Source organism: Cuculus canorus, chromosome Z (assembly GCF_017976375.1).
Source record: "Cuculus canorus isolate bCucCan1 chromosome Z, bCucCan1.pri, whole genome shotgun sequence".
NCBI lineage: Eukaryota > Metazoa > Chordata > Aves > Cuculiformes > Cuculidae > Cuculus > Cuculus canorus.
Window position 1 is genome coordinate 52184112 of NC_071441.1, and position 21948 is coordinate 52206059.

The following is a 21948-nucleotide window of genomic DNA, read 5'->3' on the forward strand; positions in this document are numbered from 1 at the left end:
AGGAGGAGCTCCAAGTCTTGTTCCCAGTATTGGCAAGAGGTAACTGTGACTCCAGCACTGGGAATGAGGTTGGGATCAAAGCCATAGTGCTAGCAAGAGGGTCAGAAACCAGAGACGGGAGCAGAGGGGCCAAAGAAAAGGAGAGAGGGGGAGGTCAGGACACTGGCAAGTCACAAAACAGCCAAAGCATCTTTGAAAGTTGTGAGAGAGGCCAGCAAGTCCCAGTGCTGCAGAAGGACTGCAGCAAAAGCATCTGAAGGAACAACTACAGAAACTACTAATCTGGAAGACACAGTGTCCAAAGCAAGGCCCAGAGATGGGAGTGAGAGAACACACCGATTGGGGCACAGAGTCAGGGATGGAAGATAGAGAGAGGCCCTTGTACAGGAAAGAATGAAGGAGCACTCATTGCCTTGTTTACCTGGACAGTGAGAGGTCTCTGTCTTGCACCCCAAAAACTTCTTTCTCATGTGCTCCTCAAAATGTCTATGGATAGGAAATGGCCTGAACTAGGTATCTGCAGGGTGCAGCTTACCTCTAGTCTTATCTGTGCAGTCAGGACTTCCTCTCCCTCTGTATATAATACAACTCAGTCCTAAAGTCCAAACAAAATCTTAGCGAAAGATGGGAAAGGGGTGTGTTTCTTAAATGTGAAATAATTATTTTCTCTTTCTTCTGAGCAAGTCTACACGGTTACGATAGTGAAACCCTGGGCACAGAGCAGAAGCTTAATACCTTTGATACAATGTGTGGAATATTTTGAAATTTTGCAAAGTGGAATATTTCAAAGCAGAATATTTTGATTTAAGTTAAATTACAGTTAAGTATCATCTAAGCAGTTATGATTTTGTTGAAAGTTAGACAGAATGTCCCTCTGATAGGATGTTTTCTTTAAAACAGTATTTTCTAGACATTGTTTGTTCTTTTAAGAGCATAATGCCTTTTGTGAAGTAGTATCTGTCCTGAACAGATGCCTCTTCTTCTGTAATCACCTCTGTTTGCAGTCTCTGTCTTCAAGCCAGGGTCAAGCAGAGAGCTGGAGCCAGCTCCAAATTAGCACAAGTTTTGACTGTTGCAAAGTTTCATAACATTAAAATTAGACCTTGGAAAGTAATAGAATGTGCATAAGATTTCTGGAAAAATGTATACGTCTGCATATAATTGGGAAATATATTCTGTAACTAGGCTTTGTCTCATTGCGCATGATAACTGAGATCAGTCCTGCTCTTTGCCCAGGCCTAATAAAGGGTGCTTGCTTTCTAAAACTCCAAAATGAGTCTTGGGGAGTTTTATTTGCCAGCATTTTTGGTATTGCCTTCACCACCTGTTCTCAATGCTTTGCTCTAGGATGATCATGAGATCGAGAGTAACCCCAGCAGAGCACTGAGGATGCTTGCAGTATGCAAAGCTGAACATCTGAGAGGCAATTTAGGAAGCTGCTCCTGGACATTTCTCAGCTGTTGATGAGTGAGCCACAGATCTGAGAAGGCTTGGCCTAAACCATGGTCTGGCATCTGGCACGGTGACAAGTGGACAGGGACAGCTTCGTGAGCTGTCTTGCTCTACAGGTCTGTGGGAACACATCTGTTTGTGCTGCTTATGCAGCATGGTCTTCCTGCAAACCAAGCCTTGCACAAGGAGCAAATACGGGCAGTTACTTGCCTACAGTCATTTGGTTTCACTTAGAGCTGTGTAGGCAGCTGTAGAGATGCGAAAACCTCACAGAGGTCTCACCATTTAAGTAATACTGAGCATCTTTTGCACAGGTGGCTCTGTATTTGTCCACAACTTTAACAGGTTTGCACATTCTCAGTAAACACACTCAAAAAAAATCAATAAATGCAAAAAAGGTAAAGGTAGGGTTTGGTTTACCAGGGAAGCTGCTGGCCCTCTGCCAGTCTGAGCGGGTGAATTGACATGTTCACTCATGGTGTGGTCTCTTGCAGGCTTGCATTTCTGGGACTGTGAATCTCAGACCGAACGAGTTTCACAACACTGACCTCAGGTACCTTGGTGATCAGGTGCACCACAGCACCAGGTCTGATAGGAAGTTTGTGCTTTGGGAAAGGAACTCAACACAGCTGTGGGAGCAGCTTCTTCACCCAGCCCCTAAATCCCTGTGGTTCATTGAAGTACACAGGAGTAAAACATGTACCTAGAGCAGGGCAGGTGTCCAAAGGTGCTGTCAGTGACAGTGCAGTACTAGTTGCTATATTTCCTTTAATGCTGCCATCAGTGTTTGTGATATCCCCTGACTTTCTCAGCATGGAATGATGGGCAGAGAGATGGACGAAAAGAGGACTTTGATTTTACCATTGAAGGCGTGTGTACTGGGCAGACATTGAGGAGGACTGATGAGTGCAGTTGTGCACTGGTGTAGGCTGGTCACACCTTGGAACTGCTCACACATTCAAGAGGTGAAGCATGGAGAGGGGCATAAGAGGGAATTCTCTGCCCTTCAGATCGTGCTGCATACGTGCTGTGTGCCTGTTTGCATTTAAGCAGTGGCAAGGCTGCCTGTCCAAGTTCTGACACCTCTGGTACAATTCTTGCACAGGTGTTGACTGTGCAGCGGGTCTGCTGTCTGATTTCTGAGGAGGAACTGCTTGGATGGGAATGCTGTCCATCGGAAGGAGAGGACGTCTCTTCAGTGACTGTAAGTCAGGCCAGCCCGGTGCAGGTTCTGGGTGTGCAGTGGAGGAAGAAGAGGAGGAGAAGGACGAGCTGCAGTGTGCTGATGGAGGCCAAGAGTGTTGCCTTGTTCTTAATGTTGTTGTCCCTTGTCCATATTTCCCTGTGCCGTTTGGGACCCCTTCTGGAGCTGCTGTTTGCTAAACTTCAGAGGTGCTAGCCCAGTCGCTGAGCTTCTCTTGTGCTAAATAGTCAATGTTTGTTCTTGCTGGGAGCCATGGTTATGACGGTAGTGGTGCTGTGTGTGAGGGCCCCTTTCTCAGCTTGTACCACTACCACACAGGCAGAGCTGAGGTGTGGAAATATATCAGGTGTGGGGTTTTGCAGTGTGAGGTCTGTGCATCTGTTGGCTGGGTGCTGGGTGGCTGCTGGGACCCCCTGCAAGCTCTGCTGGGTCTTTGCATCCTCCTATGTTAGGATTGCATTTTGGGACACAGGAATCTAAGCTCCCACCCTTGCAGAATGTGAAGATGGAATGTGTGTCAGTAATCAGGCAGAAGGCGAATGACCCTTTACCATTTTGGAGGCTGCTGTAGCTGCCACGTGCTCTTGGCCGACTCCCCTGTCTTCTGGGGAGAAATCTGACCAAAGGTGTCCACCAAGGGTGTGTGGGGCTGTCGCTGTTTCCCAAACCCAAGAGGGAGGTGTCGTGGTCACCATGGTGGACAGCAGAAGGAGGTGACTGGCGATGCTGCATACTCAGGGTTGTGGTTGTCTGCCGGTGGCTGCTCTTCATCTCTTGCCTGGCTTCTGCATTGCAGCGTTAGCGCTTGTGGCCGTGCTCAGACCCAGCAGCTGCTTGACCATGTTTGGATGAAGGGAGCCGAGGGCTGGAGCTGTGATTTTGCTGGGTTAGCGGTCTGTGCTGGTTCGCTGCCCCCTTTGAGCTTCTCTAATCCTGGTGGTTTATGTGGCTGCTGCCCCATCGTTTCTCTTTCTGTGTTGTTTTCAGCCGCACTGGGCCATCAGCTGACGGTGGTGGGAAAGCATTTGCTGTGCCTCCATTGTGGCCATGCTCGGTCTGCTGGAGCCGTGATTGTAGCAGTAATCCTCTGCAGGTCACCAGGATGGGCAGGAGGTCAGCCTTGCTCTGAATGGAAGCGGCAGCTTCCACGGCAGCATAGCTGGGAAGTGGCAGGGAGCAGAGCGCCAGCTTAATCCTGCTGTGGTGCCTGATCTTTCTGGAAGACCCACGGAACAAGCAGGCGCATCCTGCCCCCGCCGCCTGCTTGAGTCCTGTGTGTGTGTCAGGGCTCTGGGTGCAAGAGCAGGAGATGGGGATGCGCTTGGAGCCCTTGGGAATGCTGCAGCTCTTCAGCATTTGTGCCCGAGAGCATAGTGTTTTCCTGCTGGCTGGCAGGATGGATTTTGGTGGGGCTCTGCTGGGGGACGGGGCAGTGGGGTTGGTAGCAGGAGCCCGAGGCTGTGAGGCTGAGGTGGGTGAGAGGAGCACAGTGGCAGGAGCAGCGAGGGAGCCGGAGGAGCCGACATTGTCTGTGAGGAGTGGAGAGTTTTGAGGTCGAGGCCAGAGAATAAAGAGGTGCTGCATGGGGCAGGGGAGGGGAGCAAGGCCAGGGCCCCAGCAGGAACGTGGAGAGTCAAGATGGGCCTCTTCATTTGCAGCACAGCTCCTGACGACGTGAGCGTGGACTGAGGTAACGCCTGTTCTACCCTTGAGCCAGCTGGGTGGGGCTGGGGTGGAGAAGCGTGTCACGAGCTCTGTGCTCTTTTTTGTCGAGGAGGCTGCGGTGTGGAGGAGAGAAGGGCCGAGATGCCCAGCCATGCAGGAGAGGTTTGTTCTGTGTGTCCTTCCACCTCAGGTCCCGCTTGAGCCAGGCACCGTGGGACCAAGCCTCAGACTCTGCAACCACCAGCTTCTGAATGCCTTTGCACCCAGGGGTCTGGTCTTCAGGTTGTTGAGGGCTTTACTCCCTCCAAGGCAAGGCCAATGGTGTCTTGTTTGGGCTTATGCCATTGTTGTCCATCACCATGACCCTGTGCAGGGTGCCATGGGTCCTGGCCTTCAGCCATGCTGAGCTGTGAATTTCAGGCTCCTACTTGAATGGGAAAGATGTGAGTCTTGCTCTTCAAGGCATGTACAACTTTGCAGCCGAGGCTGCTCCCACTCTCACACACTGAGACCTGGCCCTGGAGCTGTGCTTAGATCTTCTCTCCTTGTGCTGTGGGATACCTAAGCACTGTTCCCTCAGCTCACCCCAAGCCCAGCATCATGCTGCCTTGCTGCTGAGGCATGCCTCGGGCTGCCCTGTTTCCCTTTGCAGGCAAGTTTCAGACTTCACATGCCAAGGGACTTGGTCCCTTCCTCTGTGGGACAGCTGGGGATGGGTGGGCCACAGATTGCCGATGCTTCCGCAGCATGTATGCCCCTCTCCAGAGGGGAACAGCACCTTCAGGGCAGCACCCCACACCCTCCTGTGGCTCCTCCCAGGATGGACCACCTTACTGTCCTATTGTATTAGGTTCGTCTATGGATCCCAGTGCACAAAGACAAGACCACTAAATCAATGTTCAATCAAATATGTTTTATTGTTCAAATAACCTATTACACCAGGCTACAAAAAAACTTATCAGATTACTGACTTGTGTATTGGTATCATTCACTGAGCAGGAGAAGGAGATGGAGCATGGTGCTCAGATGGTCAGTGTTGATAGGTACAGCACCTTTAGGGTGTCCACTGGTAAGAGGCATGCATGTAGTCCTTCTCCACACCTACCGGTCTGGCCTGGTTCCTTTTATCTTCCTTTCAAGACTGGAAAAGGGTTAGTGTCATCACCCACCCGTGGCGTGGCCAGTACTCAAGCAGCTAAGTGCCAGTTTGTTTGTCCCATGCTAACAGTGATTACAACACCATGACTTATCTCCTTAACAACTACAAAGTTATTTATACCACCTTACCTGGCTACTCATGCTCCTTGGGCTCTGCTTCAAGGTCTTGTAAGCAGTTAAGTGCTCTAGTTAAGTACAAACAGTCACGTACTTTCTCACAGCAAGCTGGCTAAAGGTTATTGCTAAAGCTAATTCACTACTTCAAAATCTGAGTGTACAATACTTTCACCCTGTATATATATATATATATATATATATATATATAATTTGTTTATATATCTAACATGTCCCACAACTGACCATTATTTATTATCTCTGGTACACCAATGAGGCCCAGTAAGACAAAGCAGTGATGCACTCCTCAGCAGTGAGAATCCTTGGCAGGGGCAGGACAAAGCAGGAGCCTGTGGGGACGCTACTGCAGGAAAAGGCTCAGCTTTCTGTCTCCAACAATGCACAGCCCTAGCCCAGCTTTCTCGTTGGGGTGGAATTGGCAGAAGCTGGCCAGCCCACGCTCTCCACACTGCAGCATGGCGTGGCCGCACCGCAGCTCCCAGCACAGGTGGTGAATGTCTGGGCTCATAGACATGTCCTGGCGCGGGGATGTACCCCGTGGCAGGGATGGAAACAAGCACCACGGAGAATACAAAGAAAGTTCTGGAGACACTGAGAGAGCAGTCTCAGAAACCTGTGCCCTCAGCACCTCACTTTACTGCCTTTTTTCTTCCTCCCCAAACTGACAGCAGTTTCGGAGGAGGATGACTTAAGAAAATGCAGAACACACTTTTTTTCTCCATGGACAAACCTGCTATAGCATAAGCATCTTTGCGTAGCTACAGTACACCGTTTCTCTTACAATAATTTTTAACGCAGCGTAGCACATCCCGTGGCTGGGCAGGGCTTCCTGAAAGCCTTTCCTAATTCTGTGGAAGGTTTTACTATCCTCACTCAGAAAGCAAGAGGGCAGCAGCCTCCAGTTAGGCAATGAGTGTGGCTAACTAGACAGTAAAATCCTAAAGCTGTGCCCAGCAGCAAATGGTCTTGTTTCTATATAAAACAGAACTGCCAGAACTAAGGCCTCCCTGCTTTAGTAGGGTGGTGATTCAATGACATGGCTTCATTTTGTGCCAGCACTCGGCACAAAGCTTGGCAGACGCCTGAGAGGATATTTGTAATAAACACAAACTGAATCAGCTCCTTCTGTCGGGCAGATATAACTGAGACTTTGCACAGGTTTTAGCAGGCTGCGGTTTATGACCACAGCTTCCGACACCACAGTTACAAAATTTAGAGATTGAAAAAGTTCTACACAATGTTCACTTATAACCCAAACTAGCCTGAAAAACCCGTTAAATGTATCTAGAGGAGAGCAAATTTCAAGTCATTGTGCAGAGCAGTGACACAGGAGTGACGAGGAGTCCTGGGAGGGGAATGGCTGATGAGGAGTTGGGAGAAGGATGGAGATACCAGCAGGAACCAAAGGCTGGAAAGCTGAATTGGAAGAGTACAGAGTAAAATGTGTCTCCGGTCAACTGAAGCGGTCTCCTCTACTGCAGCGGGGCTGGTGGAGGATCTTTAGTCCTGGTGTTTCATTACTGAGGACTGTTTCCACACCTTCTTTGCAGATGTGCTGAGACTCTGTCAAGCAGCGCTCTCAGCATGAGGAAGTTTTGTTCGGACAGAGGATGTCTGGGTGCAGCTGTGGGGACTGTGGTTTGTGAGACTGAGAGCCTAGGAGACTTACTACCAGCTCTTACTACAAAAACTCTGTGTTTTGTAGAGAAGGCTGCTGCAGCAGAGGAAACCAAGCCACCCAGTTGTGACAGAGATGTGGGAGCAGGACCTTTGATGTAAGGTTGCATAGTGGCTCATGTGGCTGGATTGATTTATTTAAAATTGGCCAATTTGAAGTAGGACTGGCAAGATTGATGGCTGATGTCCTTGCTGCTGGGGATGGTTTGTGTCCCAGAGCTGCTGTAGTTGCACGTGCTTTTGGAATAGCAGGAGGGAAAGCTGTTTTGAGCCCGGAGGTCCTGACCTGAAAACAGCGTGTAAGTGATTGGAGGAGTGAACAGCATCCTCAGAAATCCTGGGCTCACACCAGCCCCACTGGTAGCCAGCACAGGCTCAGGGACCACCAGGAGTGGTGCCAGCCCTTGCCTGTGACAGTGGCCTAGCAATCACAGCACAGGTTGGCAGAAGCCCTGCAGGTGACAGAGCTTGTCTTTGCCCCGTTCCGTGGTCTGGGGTGAGGCACTGTCCGTGTGCGGTTTCTTTGGGTTTTTTTTCTGACACCCACCCTGACCCTCTCTTATTACAAGGGCCTTGTGTTGAGTGAACAGGCTCCTGAGCCCCGCTGGGTGGTGAGAAGGAATGGGGTTGGTCAGTGTTTATTACGCGTGTCGATACTGCCGGCCTCTACATGGGTGCCTGCAAAGGCGTTGCTGTCTGCACTGACCCATTTGCAGCAGCGCCTTCTGGGAATGAGGGAATGCAGTCACTGCCACCGTGCATTCCAGCATCTGGTTATTCAGCCCCAGCAGGAGTCAGTCCCCTGTGCTACCAGTACTTACCTACTGCTACCAGTAGTCGGCAACAAGAAAGTATCTGTTTTGTACAGTAGTTTTTTGTGTAACTATATATACCTCAAAGTGTATTTGTCTAACTAGTGACCAAATCCACTTGAAAGTCAAACTGGGATTTATCATGGCCAAACTACCTTTCCCATTCCCAGACACCAGTTCCCTTGATGGGAATGTGGCACGGCCAGTTTGCAAGGCATAACCATACATCGTCAGGAAAGGAGGGACTGCTGGAACTATGCACTCTGCCTGCAAACCATATCCTTGCTGTTCTCCCAGCTCAGAGGAGAACAGGGGTAGGTTTCTCTGCAGATCATCATCAATACAGGCAGAACATCATGGCATCTCGGAAGCACCAGAGTTCCTAGATCTGTATTGAACTCTACAAAGCCTTACTCTGAAATGGCAGATAACTTGACTCGGCACTCCTGCCCACAAGCCATTCCAGGTGTACTCCATGCATGTGAACAAGGGATTCAACCCTCTGCATACTCAAATACTACCTTGCCCCTCAAATCCCTCTAACAGTGAATTTCTGAATCATTTTCACTCACATTTCATTACTTCACACACCCGCCCCCCTTTCCCTTTGGCAGCCACAGCACTCTCGTGTGTGCTTGGGTAAAGGTTTTGAGGCCTCTCTGCACGCAGTTAGGACTGAGGATGAGCTTTTACGCACACTGAGCAACTTTACAAGAAGCCCCACATGGCACTTCCACAGTGAACATATGCTGGGTCTGTCTTGTGGGTGGGTTGGGGTGTCATGCCCACAGCTTCATGGTGTCTGTCAGGTGTGACACCAGAGCCTCCAGCTGTGCTCTGTTAAGGATGAGGATAATGTATTCATCACTGCCTGCTTCTCCCTAGTTACTGGAGAATTAGATTATACTCCCTTTCTTTTTTCAGGGCTATGTACAAGGATAAATTTTGTGGTCACGCTTCCTAGAAAACAAAGTTCACCAAGTTCGCTTTATGCTGTTGCCTCACAAAGGTGTACAGTGAGACCACCTGCAGAATTTGGAAGGACTTCACTGCAATGAGCACCTACAGGGATTTCACAGGTTCTCCAGGTTTTACCCACTGGACAGCCTGTCTGGCTCCTGTAATTGTGCATTCCAGACAGGTGCTGAGATGCAACACTTGAAAATTGGAAAGAAGTGCATGCAACCTGAACAGCAGTTATGTTTGAGTGTGCCCCACCACTAGGACCTGAAGAAAGAATGAGTGGAAATAGCTACTTTGCTTTCCCCAGTTAACAGAGAAAGGGTAATTTCCTACCACCCACCCTCCCATTTTTAAGGCAAGTTTGTAGGCACAAAGCTTGGTTAGATCACAAACAGTTCAGGTTTGGGTGTTTTGTCTCTCCCCGCTCCCCACCCCCATGAAGGTCAACATTTTGTTTGCTTTCCCCCTTTTCCTAGAAAAGTAGTTTTTCTACACATGCTTCTAAAATGTGGTTGTAACTGCTTCAGGGCTTGCTGATTTGCAGCCCAGCAAGGAACAGTAAGGTTTATCCGGAGAGGCTACGGGAGAACCAAGCCCTCCTCTGTTCTGCAACTGATTGTTGAATAGAGTGGGGAGAAATAATTGCTCCATGCCAGAGGAAAGGTTACTGCAGCAGGGACACTCTAAGTGAAGGTGTCAAGTGGATGGACCTCATCTGGCACAAGAGACAAGCCAGGAGCTGATCGGTCTTGACCTCCAGGGAAGGGTGGGCAGTTTGCAGCTGGGCTCTGCTCCCTGGACTGCCCTTCTTCTTGCCCCAGTGACACCTTCTAAGCCAAGGTCCCTGAGGTCCAGACCTTGGGTTGTGCGGGCCAGGACCACTCTGCACAGCAGGGCTATGCAAGGGCCTGTTTGCCACCATGTGGAAACACCAACTCATCTGTTTCTAGAGGAGTGAAAACAGCGTCAGCATGAGCAATTGTACAAAAGTTTGTACAATTTGTACATTTGAAAAGGTACATTGTACCTTTGAAAGCCCAGATCATCATTAAAGTTACTCACAAAACAAAAAAGCTTAACATGCTACGGTGCTATTGCAGAAAGTGTTAACCAGTTACAGTTAAGTGCTACCCACAGAAATAAGGGTTCTAGAAGTTCCTGAGTGCTGGAGGGGTCAAACATTAGTGTCATCTTAGAAACTAAAACCTGCAAAATAACACTGCTACAACACAGCCACCCTCTTCTGGAGCACAACCATATTTCAAACTGCAAGGCTACAGCATGACTATAAAAGTACTGCTGGCTGAAACGAAGCACGCCTGTCTCTGCAGAAGCGTATTTCATTATTTTCAAAGCATGACTACTCCACAATCATCAAGGGTAGAAGAGATGTTGTATTTTTCAGACAAATTCTAGTTACAGATCTCTGGAACTTGTCAATAATACTTAGAATACAGAATTTCAAATCAGTGCAAAATGTACAATCAAATTAAACACACAACACATATTGCAAAATATATACAGAATTGTTCTAAGAACATAACCCAAGGACAAACAGATGTTTAAATATAAAAGAAAAGTCAATCTTTTATAAATTACTTTTTTAAAACCAATTAGTACACTAGGTACGTTACTTGAAGACAAGTTACCACAGCATAGTGACGTGTCTCGTTTGCAAGGTGGACACTGAGAAACAAGTTACATCATTAAAAGCCTATTTCTGAGACCAATCCACAAGTAAACATGTGATTACTGGTTTGAGGCACACAATGTGGAAACAGCTTTCAACCACTTTAATACTTATACTTACGCTTTTTTTTTTTTCCTGACAGTTATTAGGCAGCTGCACAGAGAATAAGCACTAGACAATAACTGAGCTGTTCAGTGGTCAGCTTACCTTGGCTTGTTGGGCCAAGATGATTTAATACCAATTATTAGAACATTCACAAGAAATGCTATGAGACACATTACACTATCTTGATATTAAAATAACATCTGTAAAACTGCTTGAAGCTCTACGATATAAATAACCAGGGGTGAAAAACACAGTTATTTAAGCAATAGTTAAGCCATATTTTGAGAAGAGTTAAGACGTCATAGGTGGTTCATAGGTAGGAGGGATGCTGAAATCTATAGTGAATTACAAACTCTGTGATGCTTTGCATTCAGAGCAGATATGCTCCCTTCCAATAATCAGAACTTACAGCTTCAAGGTATTGATTGCTACTATCTACACCATTGCTAACTAACTATCCCAAGGATAACTTGCTTTTGGCGTGTTCGGAAAGCTGGAGTTATACAGCTATTGCTATGCTACAAATCCCCAGAATTTTGCTTTAAAATAGCAGTGAAGGTTTTATAAGCACCTAAAATTACACAATAAATACTCAGTAATTCTTCAAGCACCTCTTGCTACCCAGTTTGGCAAGATCAGCAGCACAAAGGGATGCCGTGGTGAGGCAAGCTGTTAAATGTTTTACACAGGCACATACTGATTTGCATCTTCCTTCCTTCAGAGAGCAAAAGGATGACGTGTGGCCCACTCTGCAGACAGTGAGAGAGGACTCCAAGAGCCAAACAGGCACCACACCTGTGGCACTCCTGCAGTCACACACAAGGGCGGGCTCTCTGCTCCTTCACCTGCAGCGATTTGTTCGGGGGAAAAACTGTGCCTTCTACAGCTGATGTGCATATTAGGAGTCGCTGCCAGAGGTGTAACATGGGATACACACAACATAAACGAAGCCACATCTGAAATCTGGTCATCTCCTAAATAACACACTTGGCTATGCACAGTGACTTGTTAAATGGGTGTGTGCTAGGAGAGCTCAGTGGGATAACTACACCAGTAACAGCGCCCTATTAAAAAAGATTTTGCTTTGGATACATCTTTAATACACACATTTATCTCTAGAATTCAGACCAACTTTTTCAATAACACTGATCTGCTTACAAAACATTCTCATAAATTATCTTCACAAAAAATAGTCAATGTTTTGGAAAACACATTCAATACAACACTTCTATCAGTAGAAATTCTGTCCTGTGAGTCCTTGGCAGAAAAGTCATAGTCCACACTTAAACCTCTACAAAGGGACATAACCAGGAATCTAAACCAGAAGGCAACTATTTCATTAATTGTCATGGGAAGCAGAAACGATGCTTCCAAAACAGGGAAGGAGTGCACTATTTCAACTGAAATGTAAGGGTTTACAATCAATAGTCACTGTCCTGTAAACATTTAAAATGCTGGTCCAACTGCAGGTTAGGAATCATAATTTGCATTCATTTCACTGCGTTCCGCACATACAATGGCTAGACTTAAAAAAATACATTAAAATAGCATAAGGAAAAAAGGCTTTGAGCTGGATCTCTCCTACAAGCCAAGTGTCAAATCAGTAAATGTTGACATTATAAATACAACTTTAACATTACCTTTATGGACTATTAAATCAGTTTAATAAACCTAAATCTTAGAATAGCAGCCAATTTGTAATTGTTTACAAATATACATATAAACTTTCAGTCAGTGAGCTATAAATGCAAACTGCAAAGGGAGCAAGATACCATCTCTCATTCCCAAGCAAGCTTTCAAGGAGAACGCAGTATTAGAGATGGATGCGGATCAAGGAACGCTGCAGTCAGAGAAACTCCTCAACAGTTGCATTCTACAAACTTGTTTTCATCATTACCTGAAAGTGCATCTTTGTATCTGTAGAATCATCCCCATATTTACAAAAAAGTACAAACACTGCAATTTTGCCACCCCCTCAGCCTATCTAACCTGTATTTCATGTTAAGTGCAAAAAGTGTATGAACTGGTACACATACTGATGCATAAAACATCAAAGCCTGAAAATGAGGCCTTGCTGTCACCACAAATCCAAGGTAGTTCAGTAGTTGCTGAGTCTTTGCTGCATCGCTGTTAAAGGGCTGAAGTGGAAGCTAAAATAGAAATTAATGAACAGTCTAAGCCCAACAGCCGGAGAGGTGTTTTAAAGCAGGATCTCCATTCCCCTGCCCTCCACATGCATTCACAACCACACACTGGTGCCTTTGTTACCAGTTTCGGCGTGAAGGCAGGAAGGCAGCCTAGCGAAAAAGAAAATGCACAGTTACTACGGAGGTTTTAAGGAAGAGGTATGAGGCGCAGGCTAAAAGAATACTGTCAGGCATCTCAAGCGCACAACTCCAACCTCCCTGTGCCCCAGTTTCAGTGCCGGAGCATGGACTGGCGCCTGTGCCACACACGGCATACCCGCTTGCATGATCAGTACGTTACAGAACACCTATGCAGCTACACGTGTTGTGCCTTCAATGCAAGTCCTTTTTCAGTGCCACAACAGCTCCTCTTACCTTCTCATCCCCAAAAACGAGGCTTCATTTGATAATGACACATCTATATACCAGCAGACTGTGCTGCAGAGCAGTGTGCATGCACACGTGCTTAGCGATCCCAAACAGCTGGTATTCGAAACAAGTACATGATTTGCTCTTTGAAGAAATGCAATCAGTACAATACTTAGAAGAGAGTAACTGTGGAGATTAATGAACAGTTGTCTATAACAGTTCATTTAGCTTTGCTTCTTATTTAAGGCTCACAGTGGACTGTGCTACAGCTTCTTCTAGTTTTTAAAATGCTATAAAAGCCATTGCCATTAATTTTAGACACACAAAAACTTGATTAAAATCTAGAATGATTAAGAGAAGCTCAAACTGTACACATGCAGAAACTGTAATCTAAACACAGCTGTGCTTTCACTATATTGCCATTCTGTCTTGTTGAAAAGCACATGTTGCTTAGAAATATGTGCTGGGAACCTCATTGGGACCAGTAAGAAAGCAAGCTCTGCCTCCTGTCCAAAACTGATGACAGAAAGATCCAAAAGTGAGTTCTACTAGAGTGTTGTTAATACAGTGAAAGCTGTACAGGTAGGCACCACAAAAGGAAATACAATACAGCCTGTTTTCAAAGGTTTTGTGCATATGTATGCATACACAGATCTGTATACACACATATATACATAGAAATAAGAAGTTTTTGGCAAAATACTAGTTACATTTAAAAATAACTATGCAACGAAAGCAATTTAAACTGAACAAATCAAGTATAAAAGCCATGGCAGAAAAGCAACAAATTTCCTGAAGTAGGATCTGTATCTCAAGGATGAGTTTTTAATTTTGATTCTCTTTAGTTCATGACAGAGGTGATATGCTTACGCATCAAAACAGACTTTAACCAACTGACTACTGCCTCTCATGTGCAATACTGTGATATCTGAAATGTATCATGATTTTCAGGATCTTTCTCTCCCCTCTCCATGCTGACAAAGCCTAGTAGGACACTAGTAAGAGGTCAGGATTATCTGAGCAAGAGAGATGCTATCTGTGCCTGCCATGGTTTACAGGCACGGTAAAAAGGCAGGGCAGTGAAAAAGAGGATGAAGGAGTGTGCTCAGGACAGCAACACACCTACATTTCCTTCCTCTCTCTAGATTGTAGTTCCTGGTCCTGTGTCCCTGATGTTCATTAACACCTTTCTTGACAGAACTGAGCCTTCTCTCCAACACTTCAGTTACTGAAGTATTTACAGCACTTGCCTGTGTGACCACTAGGTTCTCGTACAATCTTACTTGAAGAATCAGTGCTGAGAATCTGCCCACTACCCTGTAAATTACACTGCATTGCTTTGTGAGATGCTAAGTCAAAATGTTTTGTATTCACTTCAGAGTTATCACCTCCATTCAAGGAAGTTTTACATAAAGAAAATACAAGGTCTCATTGGATACCAGCGTGATGAAAATGCCCAAAGAAAACAGCTACTCTTGATATACTGGCCTTTGCAGTACCTGAAACTGGAACATCTTAATAGAGGGGTTAAATAATGAGTTTCTCCCTACAGCTTTCCTATCACAACTACCCAGGAATCTGTTTTGTCTTCAAAACACACTAAGAATCATTTATGATGCAAAGAGTCCCTAAATGCTGAGTGTGCTTCCTTAAGATACATTTTCATTCCAGTGCGGCACTCATCTGCTCCAGCAATATGTGGGAGTCAGTTTCTGACAAAAGACAAAAGGGAAAGAAAGAAGAAAACTCAAAGCCTTCTTGTCCACCAGTATCCCCTCCAGCAGCTGCAAGGAGAACACACTCACACATCTGTGTCGCCTTGCTACCACAACACTACCCCAGAGACAGGCTTGTACAGCATTCCAGTGATGGAAAATCCCTATGGTAGGATATGCCACAGTAAGGGGCCTTCTGATTAAAATACTGTGGCCCTGAAAGCTTCATGTTATTTCAGATAACAGATACTGAGCAACAGGGAGAGACAGCCAGCTTCTTAATGTGCCAGGAACGTGAAATAGCGTCAGATGCACGCTGCAGAATGATATATGTCCGGAAAAACAGTAAAACAGGTTTATTTCCTTGGGCTGTAGAAGATGGTCAGAACCAGCAAGCTTAAAGCTTTTGCATGTTTTCTGTAACAAAAAGCCACATTTTCATCTCCATTACTGAGTCAGAAACTTGAAAGAAGACCATAAGTTCTTTCTGTGGCCTCGAGGACACAAAGCAGCCTCTCTGGGTTTCTGGACAGTTATAAGAATCAATTTATTTCAGATTTCCTTTCTAATTTGTGAACTTCATCTTGAGAGGGCATACACTGAAATATATCACTTTACTCTCCCTACTTGTAATGCTGGTAGCAGGATGCCAGAAGAGCTCCAGCTGACCCTTCATGCCCAGGTTCTGAAGCAGAGACAACCTGGTGTTTAATGATCAGGAGAGGAGGATTTTAGCTTTGTGCTATCCACACTGTCTCCTTCACAGCATGAGTCTGGTTTGCATGCTGAATAGAAAGGTAAGTTGTAGTCCACATGGTGGTACCTTAAGAATATCGCTAAACTAACAATTTAAACAATTAATAACAGGCTTCATTGAAGACAGGAGTAGGTCCTCCAGATGTTTCCCTATCAGAACACTAAGAACGGAAGGAATCACTGAACAGAAGGAGATGCTGCCATTTTTGCATGTCTGTTTTGTCTCTAGCTCCAGCTGCACCACTCTGTCGCTATAAATGACTGTCTTGCAACACCCAAACTCACACCCTCATCTCACTTGTAAGTAGGAAGCACAGGTAATGATCAGATGTTCCTGAAGATAGCACACTGCTTAAAGTGCACACTGATCAACAAGACCCAGTAAGAACTGGCTCAGAACATAACTGGCTCCACCACAGAATGGCTTTTGCGTATTTTGAAGTCCTCTGAAGCAGCTGGAGATGTTTTTCTAGACACGCTGGCAAGAGAAATGCTCCCAAAGCTGCCCCTAGACTACTAAATTAATGCCATTCATAGCTGAATTTGCTATTATCATGCAATATTGGGCAGGGTAAGCCCAGTGGCTAGCTAACCGGGCTCTGGTTGACACAGCTTAAGCAGCTTCAGGCAGTGGATGCACACAAGTGGCACCAAACAGGCTCAGAGAGCCCCTGGTGTAGGATGCTGACCTGAAGTGAAAGGTTCAGTCACAGGAGAACCACAGTGAGATGAGACCAGCTGAGAAGTGAGTGAAGACCAACACAACTATGGCCACAGATAGCAGATCTATGCAGTGTATGACAGAACCAGCATATCTGCTGTAGTGCTAGCCCCTAGCAGGAAGCCGTGTAAGAAGTACTGGATCCCCACATCTTTAGTAGATGGGTAAGCACTGAGAGGTGGTCTCGGTCTCACAGACGAACAGCCTCAGAAGAGGACAGACTCATCCAAGTGAGAAAAGACAGCTACTGTCTCCCTGGGCCCACAGCCGATAACAGCATCCACCAGGAACTCGAGAAGGCTGAGCAGGTGAGTGAGTTTTCATGACCGCTACTGCATCCCCAGTTATCTGAAGCCCACAGCATGTTACATGCACACTACAGGCTTCAGTACCTTGTAAGGCTTCTCAGCAAAGCTACGCTGTATTTCAGTTCAGCTCTAACTTATGACTGTGCTAATTTACTTAACACTAAATGGTACTTTCTTTACCCTCATTAGTGATGATTCTTTTAGTCTTTGAGCTTGCTGTTAAATAACAGTCCAAATGTGGGAAATTAGTGACAATGAAACAGAACAAGTAAAGATAAGAAGCAAAGTCTGGTGTCAAAGATAATGGTTTCAGTGACAGAAAATAATTAGTATAATGCAATACTGCCGCCGGTATTCTTGTTCCTTTTTTCACATTACAAATGCCTTTTAAATTCAAATGCCTTTTAAAAACAGACTTTGGGTAAATAATATAGGACAAACTAAGCTGCAGTGGATAACTTGCTATGCAAGCTGTTACCTCGTCATTCATACTGTCCAAATACTGTTGAAGTAAACTGTCTGAAACATTTTGATGCAACTTTTCTAGTACTTTCTTTCCTCCCAATGCACAGGGCTCCTTTTATAGAAATCATCTCCCCTGTGTTTTTCATTTTTCTCTTTACGACAGTACTGTTTCAGCTGTGCTATTTGGACTGATCCAAGGAGTTCTCAGCAGCTCATGTCTTTGCCTTTTTTAGGCTGGGAGGCTACCACGAGCAATAATTTAAGGGAACACATTTTCATTCAAGGAATAATGCAACAAAATTAATGTATGGAATGATATTAAGAAGAAGCTGGGAGGAGGTGAAGAGTCTTTGTGAAGGCAGATGCAGAAATCTCAGCATCTTGGAATCTCTGTTTGGCCTCAGTTTCTACATACATGAAAGAACGGGAAAAGGCTTATAGAAAAGCAACCCAAAGTAAACACTTCAGATGAGACGAGTGGTACATAATAGGCATTTGTAATGATGAGGCACTGTGAAAGACGAAGTACAACCCAGTACTATCGAAATGTAATGAAAGGCACACTCATAAACAACCCTCCTCTGCACTTGGTTTTACTGAACCATCCTGGTATCTACAGTGGGTGTGCTGCATCACTTCTCAGCACTTAGTGTCCTCCTTCAGAGACTGACATGTTCTCCACTCTCGTTTCTCTCAGGCTTCCAGTTTTTTTCTGTTTCTGTTTGGATTTTTTCAACATATGGACCTAAAATAGAAAGTTTTGAAAGAAAGCGAGTATTAAAATATTTGTAGTCACCTGTAAGCAGATCTAAGGCAGCTAACTAATAAACAAATGAAATGTTGGAATTACAAATGAAAAACATTTAAACACACAACTGCCCAAAGCACCTATCCTTACAAAGTTAAAGGATTAGTTGGTTTTTTTTACATAAACATATGTACACATGTATGTCTATGTATAAGGACATGTGTGTGTGTGCGTAAATATATTCATATACACACACATATATACAGATAACTCTATTAGTCACTAACCTGATATAAAGTGATATTTCCCATTGGAGCAAGTTAGGTTTGTTCTCTTTCTATTTTCCCCCCTTCCTCTCAGGAAAAGAACAACTTCTAACATGTTCTAAAACATTTGAGGTATGACCCTCTTTTTCACCTATTTTCCCTCCGCAAAGACCATTGTTTCAGCAGCCCCCCTAGAGGGCTACTTGTTCTCTGAGACTGCCTGCAGCAACAGATTTCTGAGAGTTAAAAATGCATCCTTAATGGTGCAGATGAATGTGTAGACTGGTGTGAACCAGAGTCAACTACTACAAAATGTTTATTTCACAATTTTAACATCAACAGAGAAGTTAAAGTCTTAGGTAGCTGACACTCTATTCCTTCTACACATACACTGAGATTTCAAGGAAAAACAGACCTCAAATACTCCAAATTCTCTTTTTCTTGGACCCTCCTCCTCTATTATGCAATCTTCTCCCTTGCTGCACTCTGACAGACATTCTCTCCACTAGCAACGCCAGCAGACTGCTTCCTACCTCATGGACTATGGTACCACCATGGCCCCCACCACTGTGATCGGCTTTTGGGCAGGCAATACTGCCTGGAAGTCTCAATACTGAAGCAAAACTTAAGTCACTAGCCTGGAGCTCAGGGACTATTTTTTAAAACACACGCCTCACCGGAGCCAGTGGTGAGAGCCCTCAAACCATCTTCTATAGGAACTGCTCTGTATTTATCCAACAGTCACCACACTGTGCCGACTAGCTCCCTTAAAATTAAGCATCAGAACACAACAGACAAGCAAGACAATATGATAATATCCAGTGGGGAAACGAAGTCACCTTGCTAAGACAAACCTAGAGCAAATACCTTTGGTCCTGCAGCAGAAATAATAATTTGTCCGGGGGCCTGAATCCAGGGCTCTCCATCAACTTGAACTGGAATTGGCTTTAGAAGTGTTACACGGAAATATGAGCCTTGGGCTATGCGGATCCCCGATCGAAAACCACCTTGGACTTGACCCTATTAGGAAGTAAAAGCCAGGTATCAATCACCCTAATAAACAAGGGGCATAAATGTTATCTGCATTTAAACCAGGGGGATGTAGAGACATTTTATCAAACAGGGAGAGGGAGTTTTGCTGAACTCAACTCCATTTACTTATCTACATACACACTCAAGTACATATACATATAATCAACTACAACTAATGTTTGGGTTTTAACTGTAAAAAATGAAACAAAGTGAGCTTTGCTGCTACAAATTCTCTCAGGGAACATGTACGTACACCACACACAGGGGTAAAAATCTTAACAGGAGATCACAAAACCAGAGCATGGGTTTGTTAACATTCATATTCCAAACCAACAAGTACACTCCTTGTTGCTTCCAACCTCATAAAAAAAATTAAATATCTCTACCGAACCACCTCTTTAAATGGAATGTTTTATATTTGTCTTCATTGAAAGAACTGAGTTACAAAACTGGAAATCTGGCCTACACCAAAGGCTGAGCATCCACCTTTCTCTTTGTGGTGGTTGTAGGGATTATTTGTCTCTAGTTAGCTGACCACATATACTTTTTCAACAGTAGATTTCTTAAGATAATGAAAGAAATATGAAGAAAAGACAAAAATAACCCACCATCCCACAGGACTGTGCTGCTAAAAGCAGGACATCGTAAAAATACGTAATACATGAAAGTATTAAGTTGCACAAATTGAGTCATAATATTCTTTGCAGAACTGGCATCATACCATCTGCTTCACATACCACTTGGATTAAGAGCAACTAGCATCAGATTCTCAGAGCCAGATGCTGGAAAGCATGGGGCAGATAAATGTAAGACCACCTCCATAGAAGGAATCACTGCCCTGATTGCCATGAGGTACAACAAGATTTTTTGCAAATGTATGATCTAAGTGAGGAGTGGATGTTTCAGTAAAATTAAAATAAACTCTTGTTTTCATCCCATGCACCATTTAGTTTTGACACAACGATACTTATAATTATGAGAAAGCTAGTGTATTCCTTAATATACGTATGTATGTATTTGCATGTCATACATACGGGTACATGTACGTTTCTGGCATTGGTTCAAAGCCTGCTTAAGTCATGAAGCATTCCCCCACGCAATTTTAAAAAGTTCTTCATAATCCTATTACTTCTACGTATCCAACCACAGGTTTCTTCAGTTTCCATTCCAACTGTCACAACCTGGCAACTAAACAGGGATCTTTAGGGCAGGCAAATAAGCAGGCGATGAGAGGGCACTGCAGTCCATGAACTTGCTGCAGCTGAATTCCTAACATCGAAACGCTATATTGACATACAGCCAACGCTGCCTGTAACTTCTGTTTATGGTCTATAACTATTTCTGCACGATGCAGAAGTATCTGAATGAGCAATGGTAGAACCTTAACAGAGATGCATACTTCTTAGGACTACGCACTTGCAATGCACCATTTGTTATAGAAATAAACCAGCATGAGAAAATGTGTGTTTCCTCTGTTCTTACTAGGATGCCAACTTACCATGTGAACAACGCCAGTCACACCAACAACTTCCAGCAGGCCATCATCGATACGTGGTTTCTCAAAGCGGTTATCACTCTCAGACCCCCAGAGATCAGCTCCGGACCCCCAGCTGCATAAAGAGCAAACCACAGTGACTGCCTGCAGACCTGCTGTCTCCCACAGAACACCCTGCCTGGTACCCAGCAAGGGTGACTCCATGATACGCAGACTCCAAACACTAGACACTCTGCTCCCGACCAGCTGCAGGAGACAACACAGCTTTCCTGGACTCTAACAGCAGGAATTACATTCCCCAGATTTTGGAAGACTTCTGACCAGATCTTTTAAGAGTGAAAGGACTGAAGTAAGGAATTTCCACTTGAAAGAAAAAAGAGCAGGTAAGAAGAAAGTAACTTCAAAGAGTTTTAGTTTTCTGGGAAATACAGGTTACAGCTATGCTCACCCTTAATTTCCAAGACTTAAAAACTTAAACCTAGATCTTACTGGCCTTGACAATATTCATGGAAGCTACTGAAGAGAAAGCTAAAATACATATCAAGTTTTAATTCTTGTACCTAGCCACACTCACTTGTAGATAAACACGTTTTCCTGCACTTCAACACTCTCGAAACGCTTCTGACAATTTAACACTGTATGGCTTTTTGTGCAGTATTGATCCTCCTTATTCAAATAATTTGCTCATCATTTTAGTGCACTGACTGCTCAGCATTAACAGTGATTTTCTCCACAGCCCCCCTGTGCAATGGTGCACGAGCGCATGTGTGCACGTACACATAGATATGTGTACACAGAAATACATATATTTGAATAAAAAGCTGAAACATTTTCAGACTAAAATGGAAACAGCTACAGGTAGTTTAATATAACACTGTACTTAAAGAAAAAAAGCATGGCAGCAGTACCTACCTGCTGGTTTTGTGCAAACAAAAAACCTGCCTCTACCAAAAGCACATCTAAGGAAGCCAGATTTCCTGCACATTTGCCTTCCCTTCTTCCACAGCAGTACTCCAGCTCCCTGCA

At 44.8% G+C, this 21948-nt stretch overlaps 1 protein-coding gene across 2 annotated transcripts in view; it reads right to left on the reverse strand.

Moving 5' to 3' along the window:
- Positions 1-10436: 10436 nt before the first annotated feature.
- DGKQ (diacylglycerol kinase theta) overlaps positions 10437-21948 on the reverse strand; it is a 93959-nt gene continuing 82447 nt past the window's right edge. For both annotated transcript variants that reach the window (XM_054054584.1, XM_054054585.1), the window contains 3 exons: positions 20926-21037; positions 19263-19415; positions 10437-18126 (listed from right to left, as the gene is read on the reverse strand). In XM_054054584.1, coding sequence (XP_053910559.1) covers positions 18028-18126; positions 19263-19415; positions 20926-21037 — 364 coding nt within the window. In that variant the 3' untranslated portion in view covers positions 10437-18027. The remainder of the gene's footprint in view (positions 18127-19262; positions 19416-20925; positions 21038-21948) is intronic.